Source organism: Saccopteryx bilineata, chromosome 1, assembly GCF_036850765.1.
Source record: "Saccopteryx bilineata isolate mSacBil1 chromosome 1, mSacBil1_pri_phased_curated, whole genome shotgun sequence".
NCBI classification, from domain to species: Eukaryota; Metazoa; Chordata; class Mammalia; order Chiroptera; family Emballonuridae; genus Saccopteryx; species Saccopteryx bilineata.
In genome coordinates, this window is record NC_089490.1 from 209,748,389 (window position 1) to 209,758,955 (window position 10,567).

Below are 10,567 nucleotides of genomic sequence, written 5' to 3' on the forward strand. Positions count from 1 at the left end.
AGCTTCCTGAGCAGGACCCAGAGGTGGTGAGACCACGAGCGAATACACAGGGGGGCTAGGGCTAACTCCTGGCCCCAGAGTCCCAGCCCCAGCAGAGACCTGTGATCTGTGCCTGGTACTCCTCAGGCTTGGACAAGGAGGAGACTGATTCCCGCCCTGATGCACTAAAACTCTAGTCCCTCCCTCATTCTTTAAGCACACCATCACCTTCTCAGATTTCTATGTGACCCTTAGGACAGGCCCTAATTCAGATTGAAGTGCCAGCCCAAGGGAATACAGGCTCAGATTTGGATTTAAATCAAAACAAACTGTGTTGTTAACCCCACCCTGAGTTCACAGAACTCCTAAAGCCCATTTAACAGGCAATTAATTACAACACAGCACTTTGAATTAATAATATGGAAACCCATAGGATGAGCACATACCCAGCTGGAGGGGGGGAAGGGAGTGGAGGAGAGCCCACTGAGGAATTTATATGCATTGAAGTTAGCCAGGAGGAGGAACTGGGGAAGGAAAAGCATTCAAGGCAGAGGGAACAGCATGGGCTAAGGCCTAGAGATGAGAAAGCGTGTGTCACTTGATCTTAGCCAAAGGGCCTAACAACGAGGAGAAAGTGTGCTTCAAACAGGTCTAGCCAGTCACATCTGCATTCAGTTCCTTTCCCTATTTCTTACCTTCTGCTTCCTGGCTTGGCAGAGGGTGTGGGGCCACCACTAAGTAGTGTCAGACACTTCTTCCCTCCTGTAAATGGCTGTGCAGGACTGGGGTGCTGGGTGGGCAGGAAGAGGAGTTCTAAATGACTCTGACAGCATCCTGGGTGGCTATGCCCACTGTGTCCATGACAAGCAAGGCTTGTTTCTTACACACAAATTAGTGTGAGAGAAAGGAAGGAGACAAAGAGGAGAAAAATGGAGGAGGTGGCTGGGGAGGCAGAACTGTACCAAAGGCAGCAGAGAGGACGCAGATGGGATAGTTAACAGGAAGGCACACTGCGCTTAGGGTGTGCCTGCATCCTCACTGTGTGTCACTGAAAGCTAGCGGTCAGGCCCTGCACAAGTCCAACAGTGTGACCTCGGAGACTCACGGAAGCGTTTGTGGCCTCAGGTTCTTCCTCTGTAACATGAGGGGCCCAGGACTCTGGTGCCCACACTCAGCTGACCACCATCACTGGTCAGCGTTGGGAACCACCAGGTGGGATGAACTTCCAGTGCTCCTAAGAGCTAACCAAGGTCTGTGACTGCTGAGCAAGTCCCAGAGGCTTCCGAGCTGAACGGGAAGACACAGGCAGAGGACAACAGAGCTGGGAGGTGCCCAGGCTCTTGCTCTGGTCTGAAATCTCTGAGAATAAATGGAGGCAGCTGGGAAGGACATAGCATTTAGGTTCTCTGTTTTCTGAAGCACAACAGCAAGGTGACAGGACTGTCGGGAACGGCAGCGTGCCCAGGCAGCGGAGGCTACTATTTTATTATTCTCATTCCTGTGGCTGTATCAAGCCCGGACACGGGTCAGGCTGTGGGTGCGGCTCCTGCTTACATGTTTTCACCAAACACGCTCACAGGTGGCACCATGCACTCATCTGAGGTGGCGCCTTCTCCTGGCGTCACAGTTCCCGCACAACCATGTGTTCTTATCGCCTGCCACTGTGTGACTAAGTGGTTATTGTAGCAGGGCTGATCCTGGATATCTCAGACTGGTCTAGAAGTATGAAGTTGTCCTAAAGCTTTTCCAAGAGCTCTTAGAGCTGCATGTTCACAATATTATTAAAAAGTTTTAAAATGTTTCCTTTTACAGGCCCCAGATCACAGGCTGAACCTCAAGGCAAGGCTCTGGTATCAGATGGAACAGGGGCTCAGAGGAGCCCAAACAGAGAAGAGACCTGAAGATCCAAGGGGGTGACCCCAGCAACCCCACCAGGACCAGGGGACCTCCCTCCAGCTTTTGGCTGCTCTCCATAGTCTCAGACCTCACTTTCTCCCTAAGCTGCCTCAACTCCCTGGATGGCTCTCTCTAAATAAAGGGGTCAAAGGTAAAAATATAAAACCCAAAACTTGGAGTAAGATTAATCCAGAGGCTATCCGACCCTGGGAATACTGATTTATGGAGCTAAAACTCAGGCTGGGGTCTACTGGAAGTCACAGAAGGCACCGGTGTGGTGCAATGGTGTTTTTTTCAGAGTGCCACTAACTTACAAAAAAAGAAAACAGGAAAGACATACCTGGGTTTGGTTAAGTGTAAAGAGTACAAACGTATCTTTTTATACTAGCATGTAAATTTAACCTGTTCATATCTGTGCCTGTTAAGAACTATGTAAGGGCCATGTAGGTAGAGCTGGACTTTTTATGGTGGGAGTAGGGAGTGACAAGTTCTTAGTTCAGATGAAAAAATAAACCAAAAAATTCTCAAAAATAAGTGATATCAATGAAAAGTTTGATCCTGGCATACACTGAATAAACAGAATAGAGAATCTAGAAATAGGCCCAAATATCTATGGGAATAAAGAAATAAACAAGGCATAGATCACCCCAAGGCAGCTAGCAACTGACCAAGGGGATCTCATTGACGGCAGCAAGAATGATGCTTCATTCACATGAGTACCTTCTGGGGAGTTCCTCAGAGGGCAGAGAGAAACCCATGGGGGCCTGATGCCCAGTAGAGGGCACCAGGCCTGGCTCTCAGAGGCCTCCGATGAGAGCAAAGAGGTGAGCTACACAGTTGTTTGTTCTACTGGGCCTCAGGTCCCTCATCTGTAATATTTGGAGATGAACAGAGAGCCTCCACATGCCTGTCCAGCTTTAAAAGTCCATGAGGCCCTGGCCGGTTGGCTCAGTGGTAGAGCGTCGGCCTGGCGTGCAGGAGTCCCAGGTTTGATTCCCAGCCAGGGCACACAGGAGAAGTGCGCATCTGCTTCTTCATCCCTCCCCCTCTCCTTCCTCTCTGTCTCTCTCTCTTCCCCTCCCGCAGCCGAGGCTCCATTGGAGCAAAGTTGGCCCGGGCGCTGAGGATGGCTCTGTGGCCTCTGCCTCAGGCGCTAGGTTGCAACAGGGCAACACCCCAGATGGGCGGAGCATCGCCCCCTGGTGGATCCTGGTCGGGTGCATGCGGGCGGGAGTCTGTCTGACTGCCTCCCCGTTTCCAACTTCAGAAAAAAATACAAAAAAAAAGTCCATGAGTGGTGATGCCTGACCTGTGATGGCACAGTGGATAAAGCAATGATCTGGAATGCTGAGGTCACTGGTTCAAAACTCTGGGCTTGCTGGGTCAATGCAGATATGAGAAGCAACTACTATGAGTTGATGCTTCCCATTTCTCCCTGTCTTTTCTCTCTCTCCTCTCTCTAAAATCACTAAATAAAATCTTTTTATTAAAAAAGTCCATGAGTGGTGAGAAGTATGGCCCAGAAGGTAAGAGGGCACCTTCAGGTTGAAGCTTACTATGACAAAAGAAACCCTGTTCACAGCACATACTCGTTACCTACTCAAAGACCCAAACCTCATTGGTAACAGGTAGAGCTCCCACTTACCCGGTGTCCACCCATGCTGTATGGTTTGCAGTCTCAGTTCATTCTTAGTGCAACCCTGAGAAATATACAAGTGTCCCCCTTTTTACATATTGAGTAACCAAGGTCATAGGGTAACGGAAGAGCCAGAATTTAGATCTGGAACTTTCTACCTTCAAATTCTGCCTATTTACCACTACCTTCAGGGTTCCCAAGGGAATTCGTGCACAGACAACTTGACAGACCCCCCCCCCAAGGAGAATCTGTGTCCAAATATCCCCTTTTTATTAGGGTGCTTGTCACACTGGATTAGAGCCTACCCTAATGACCTCATTCTAATATTATTAACTCTGTAAAGACTCTATTTCTAAATAAGGCCACATGCTAAGATATTGGGAGTTAGGATGCCAAGAAATTTTGGGAGGAGAACACAGTTCAACACATAACAGTCCATTCTCTGGCCCCACTAAATTCATGTCCTTCCCACGTGTAAAATACATTCATCTGACTTTCCCCCAAATCATCCCAGCATCAACTCTAAATCCACAATCTCATCTACTCATCATTCACTGGAAGACCCAAAGCTCCTCGTCTATAGAACCAGAGCTCCCAGGAGCCCCGGGAACACATAGCACACAGCAACCTCTCCAGGAGGCACAACCGCGGAGCGCCCAGCACAGGCTCTGGGGAGCTGCGGGGCAGCCACAGTCAGGTTCTGACATCTGCCTCCATTAGGCACCTTGGATAAAGGCCAATAGTTCCCAGGCAGTTTCTCCAAGGCAGTTTAGAGATCTGCTCTAAGTCCGCTCAGAGAAAACAGAGGGAAATGTGTTAGTTCTCAAATTCCCAACATCTTGAGCCAAAAGGGTTGGGGGGCCTTTCATGCTTTCTAATGAAGAATTAAAGGTGATTCTTAGACCTTGTGATTTCAGGGTTATTTCTCAGATTATTAGTTTGTGCACAACAGCTTGTCCTCTGGCCTCCAGCGGTGTATGTACAGCACTGAATACACGGCCTCGACATGCTAACCGGACTCGGGATTACAAACACGCTCAGAGCAGCAGAACCTCTGTGGGAGTGCCACACCCAGTTATTTATCCTTCTTTGTTTTTTGTTTGTTTGTTTGTTTTTCCCCCAGCAGTCCCTGTCATACTCACAGCTCAGAGCAAGGGCTAAAAGAGCTTGGAAAGGACCAGGGATCAAGCAAGGGGGCTCCTGATATTATGTGTACCAGTCATGTCAGTGGGGCCTCAGAGGGACAGGCCAGGGAGGGAGGGTGGAAGAGAAGAGATGGAACAAAAGGTTACAGGAGGAAGTCAGAGGAGGGTGGAGAGGAGAACACCTAGAAAATACAGGTAATTATTAGAATGAAAAATAAATGAAGTGGGCATTGGAAAAACCCACAGGGAGGGGAGGGGAAGGAAGGAGGGAGAAAGAAAACCACAGGCAACCGCCTCTCTGGTGGATCTGGAGGAAGAACTGGCTGGTCCAGCTTTTCAAACAAGAGTGCTACTGGTAGGCTTTCCCCTGGAATCCTGTCTTGTTTCCAGGGCTCCAAGGGCTCATGAGGGGGACAGCTGGCACCTTGGACCCAGGTAAGCACACAGGAGGGAAGGGAGGGACGGGGAGAGCTGAGCTACCACCAAGGGGCTGTCATGAGTTTGTCTCCAGGGCTAGGCTGGGGGGGGGCAGTGCAAAGGAGGCCGGTGCTTCATGGCCACAGGCATTGCCCACTCTGGTGAAGGCAGTGGACAGCATCACCTCTTTAGCCCAGCCTTGCAATGCCTCTTTCTTTGTCTTAACTTTTTTATGAACACAAACCAGATTTACTCACACTTGACAAGCAATTCTGACTCCCTCTGTGCTGGGCTGTTGACTAGTCTAGAGATTGAGATGGATACTCTGTGACCAGCATATCCTCCCATGTGACCTTAGCAAGCTTGTCAATCTTCTTAGTAAAAAGGTATTGATTTAATTAAGCTCATAACAATATAATCATACAATATATACATACCTTTGTTATTTGCATATGGGTACAAATACATCATTTTAAACTTTAAGCTCAGCTCACATAACTGACTCATGAGCTCCTCAGGCACAAGGCAAGAGCTTTTAGTGCCCAGAGTTTGGAGCACACAGTGGTTACTTACATTGTATCTCTTTGGTGAGTGCTTAGCCAGCACTTACTATGTGCTGGGTACAGTGCAGGTATTTGAGGTCCTTGCCAAGCAAAGCAGACACATGCTCACCCAAGAGCACATGGTCTAAGGCGGGAAAGGTGGTGGTGAAATAATCAAGGCTATGCGTTCTCGAAAGGGAAGGTCCAGGGCACCTAAGAGTATATGACATGGGGCTTGAGCTCAGTGACTTTGGAGCTGAAAGCTGCAAGAGGTAATGCATGTGGGCAGGTGGAGAGAGCCATCCAGGAGGAATGACCTGGGCAGAGGCCCGGAGGCAGGAGGCACAAGCACAGTGAAACATGAGGAAGCAGCAGGCAGCTGCAGGTCAGAGAGGCAGGGACAGAGTGTTGTAAGGTGCCAAAAGCTACAGAATTAATATTAATATTTTAGGAAGTTTAAAGAATATTTTATTGATTTGGGCTAGAAGTACAGAGAGATTTTGTAAATAATCTCTGCACTCGTGTAATTAGCATAAAACCAAGATGGCCAATGGCATTGTGTTATAAATGCAGAAGAGCAAGGAGACTTGGATTCTCTGACCTCCCCCCATACCTATGGGGGAAGGGTGAATAGCTAGCCAGGTACAGGAAGAAAAGATTAAATTAAAATCTTTTCTTATACCGATGAACCATTTGCAGGCATTTGTACCTATGGAAACTACCCCTCACCTCCTGAAAGCATGTAGTTAATGTATGTATCTCTAAACAAAAGGTATAAACTTATGCCGTGATGTCAGGTTTTTTCCCCTCCCATGTATAATTAAGAGTATATAAACAGCCCCTGAACTGTTTTGGGGGGCTGCACAATTTGGGTCTATTGCCCTGTGTCAGCCATATGCGGCCGACATATTAAATAAATTTCCTCCTTTAATAAAACTTTTCAAAAACTTATTTGGACTACATGCCTCTACGAACCCCCGCGGAATTGTGGATTGGGTACTTTACAGTAAGAGCAGGCACCAGTCAGGGAAGGGCTAGGGAGATAGCAGGGTGCAGGGTATGAAAGCAATTTAAGGACTGAGGATCTGGTGGAAAGTCGGCACAGGTTTCTAAGTAGAGAAATAACAGGAGCTGAGTCGTACTTAAAAAGCCACTTGGGCCACCTTTTTTTTTTTTTTTTTTTTTTTTTCCTTCATTTTTCTGAAGCTGGAAACAGGGAGAGACAGTCAGACAGACTCCCGCATGCACCCGACCGGGATCCACCCGGCACGCCCACCAGGGGCGAAGCTCTGCCCACCAGGGGGCGATGCTCTGCCCATCCTGGGCGTCACCATGTTGCGACCAGAGCCACTCTAGCACCTGAGGCAAAGGCCACAGAGCCATCCCCAGCGCCTAGGCCATCTTTGCTCCAATGGAGCCTTGGCTGCGGGAGGGGAAGAGAGAGACAGAGAGGAAAGCGCAGCGGAGGGGTGGAGAAGCAAATGGGCGCTTCTCCTATGTGCCCTGGCCGGGAATCGAACCCGGGTCCTTCGCACGCTAGGCCAACGCTCTACCGCTGAGCCAACCGGCCAGGGCGGGCCACCTTTTGATGGAAGGCACAAGTGGGTGTGAAACACTAGTTGGGAGATGACTGTAGGAAATCAAGCAAGATAGGATGGAAACCAAGTGTGGGGTGAAGTGAAAATGCCATTTGCCAAGTTTCACATGCCAGCATCATCTGTGGCTTCATTACAAAAGTAGAAGTCGAGGTAGGTAGGTGGGTGTGCCCTGGAGGTTACAGAAATTAAATGAGATGTTAGAGGGGAAGTCATTTTAAAATCTTTTTAAATGATGGAACCCGCATCTTTTCAATAAGAGTGGGCATGGGCATAAGGACATCTTTGAGATGCCTGAATACGTTCTTCAACAGCTCTTCAAGTGACAAGGGCATCTCTAACTGAGGAGGGAAAGATTTCACCTCTAGGTGCTGCTTCTCAAAGTCAAGGAGACATTCCATCCATAGACACCCTGTTGTGTCATGTCCGCAGTGTGCCATCATGCCACACGTGCTGGGATTTCCAAGTCCCTTTGTTCCCAGTTAAGAGCCCCAGGGGTTGATTGTGCCAAGCAGACTCAGAGACCATCACAGAATCTAGATTCTGGTGCTATTACTGGTATCTAAGATCACATCAGGCATGGGGTGCCCTCATTACAGTATTGACTCACTGAGGCTTTTCATACATTGTGTAAGATGCAGCTGTGTTTCCTAGTACCACCTTCTCTGATGTCAGTTGACTGGGTGGGGGTGGAGAAGCAGATTTTATATTTATTCCCATTCAATGGATCTCTATCAAGATCCTTTTGAATTCCCCACAGCATGGTCATTTAATGAGACCTAAGACCCCTGTTAGTAAAGTCTGCTCTAACACTTCTTGCACCTTGTCAATCAAGTTCTCAGAAGGGGAAGGGGGAGGGGAAGTAGAAGTGGAGAGGATAGTGGGGATGGGGAGTGGGAAGGTTTCTCCCTTTATGTCCACTTCTGTTTTTTTCTTTTTTCTTTTTATTTTTTTCATTTCTCTGAAGCTGGAAACAGGGAGTCTTTTTTAAATTTTTAAAAAATTTATTGACTTCAGAGAGAGAAGGGAAGGGGGAAAGAAAGAGAGAGAGAAACATTGATTTGTTCTTCCACTTATTTATACATTCATTGGATGATTCTTGTATGTGCCCTGACCAGGATCAAACCTGCAACCTTTGCATGTCAGAACCACGCTCTAACCAACTGACACCACCAGGAACCCCCCTTTCTGAATTTCTAAACAATGGGTATGGGGGGAGGGGAAGGCTATCCAGACAGTGTATTTATTTTTCATCTCCCATCAATAAAATCTTTACCATTCCCCACTTGAAGAAGAGTTTAGATCTTTCTTTAAAATGTCTAGGAAACTCGCCCAAACTCAGCACATCACAATGCCAATGTGGCTGTCACCTCATCTGCCTCCAGAAATTCTCCTAATTGTTCAAGCCATAAATTAACCATGGAACATTCAAGCTCTGTCCCTGCTCAAGCCCAAGAAATAGAATAGGAAACGTGTTTACCTAGCAGTTATATGCGGTTCTGTATCTGGGTATCTCATCTCCCCCCAGCCTTTCCAATCTCCACAGGACTAGAAAAGTCTGCAGGTGCTCCCAGTGTCCATCATTCATTCATTTATGTGTTCAACAAACAATCACTGCAGATAGGGCCCACGTTATGGGAGAGCAAGGGCAGAAAACTCCTGGAACTTGAGGCCTGAGTTGGATTTTTAAATTCAGGTGAGACTGGAGAATAACCCAGATTCTGGCCCTAGGTACAAACACAGTATTTTAAAGTAAGGACAGGATTAGAGGCCCATCTAATCAAAGGCCCCACAGGTGGGGTCTCACAGATGGATCTGGCACTTGGTTTTGGAGTGCTTGTTATGCAACAGCTCGAGGGCCAATATTTAGAACAAACGCATTTAATACAAGAGAAGTGAGAAGGAGAGAAATAAGAAGTCCTATGAGAGGGAGAATGGGGGAGCCGGGAGGAAAAGGGGAATCCACCCCTTGCACTCTTCCCTGCCAGAGGTTGGAGGGACTTGTCCCAACCTGGCGGCTTAGTTCAGAACAAAAGCACTGGGGAGGTGGGAAGCGGGAGGCGCGTCAGGGGCACGCGTGGGTGATGGGGACAGGGCCGTGGGGAGACTCCTCATGCCAATGTCCCCTACCGGCACGCACGGATCCCGTCCGGGCGCCTCTTGGGTTCATGGGAGGCTCGGTCCCGATCCCCCACCGCGGGCGTGAGCCTCCAGGTTGAGAGCACGGCGCGGTGCCACTTTACCTGCGCGCAGAGGGTCGTCTGGAGAAGCCATGGGGTAGGTGGGCAGACGAGCGCCCGACAGCGGCTGGCGGCCTCTGGACAAGAGCGCGCGCACAGTGGGGACCGAGAGCCCTGCAGTGCGGACGCACGGAGCACTCGCTGTGGCCCGGCGCCCCTCCTCCAGCTCCCGTTCGGGCTCCGGCCCCTCCCTCACACTTCTCCTCCTCTTCCTCCTCCTCTTCTTCTCCCGACTCTCCTCCGCTCTTTCTCGCGCTCACTTCCTGCTCCGGCAACTAGCGGAGCCCCTTCCCCGCAAGTCCTCTGTCCCTCCACCCCCCTGCGCGGGGAAGGTCCTGGTGCCTGTACGTCCCAGCCCGGCCGTCCCTCCAGCCCTCGCCAGGTCCCGGGGCAGGTCCCCGGAGCTCGTGCAGTTGCTGCCTGGGCGGGCTGCAGAATCACCAGCCTTAAAAGCCTCAGGGCCGCCCCTGTCTGCTCTCAGCCGGATACGGGGGGCGCGCAGGCCCGGGCAGAGTTGCCTGTGGGCGATCGCGGCCAAATAGTGTCCTGCTCCGCGGGCAAACTAAGCCGCTGCATGACAGCACACGTTAGTAATTTCTATCTTGATTTCTCTGGCATTAGTTATTACATGACTTCCAGGGCCAGCGCTACACAGACAAAGTGGAAGGCCACGCGGGCATATCCGCAGAGCCTGGGGGGGGGGGGGGGCTGAGGTTCTCTTGGAAATGCTCAATTGATTCTTAAAAACAACAATTAATTTTTAATTTAAAGGGATTTTATACGTGAGCACGGACTGGGAACATTTACTAAGAATATACTGGGTGTGGCAAAAGTAGGTTTACAGTTGTGAATACATGAAAGTTTATTCTTCTATTATTTATTAATTATTGTATTATTTTCCATACGAACAACTGTAGACCGACTTTTGTTCCACCTTGTATTTAAAATCGTTCTCCTTTAACTAAACCTATCATTAATCACAAATCTACTCTGCAAAGGTGATGGACAAACTTAAATTTAAAAGGATTCTCTTAAGGGTTTTCTAATGACAATGGGGAACAAAATTTTTGTTGCATCCACAAAAACACTTGTTCTTACCTAATTCAAGTGCGCTTAA

The 10,567-nt window shown here is 48.9% G+C and overlaps 1 protein-coding gene across 1 annotated transcript in view; it reads right to left on the reverse strand.

The window, feature by feature from the left end:
- The window catches only part of EDARADD (EDAR associated via death domain), a 64,052-nt gene extending 54,196 nt beyond the window's left edge, over positions 1–9,856 (reverse strand). The window contains exon 1 of the mRNA XM_066234782.1: positions 9,454–9,856. Coding sequence (XP_066090879.1) covers positions 9,454–9,484 — 31 coding nt within the window. The 5' untranslated portion in view covers positions 9,485–9,856. The remainder of the gene's footprint in view (positions 1–9,453) is intronic.
- Between the last annotated feature and the right edge of the window lie 711 nt (positions 9,857–10,567).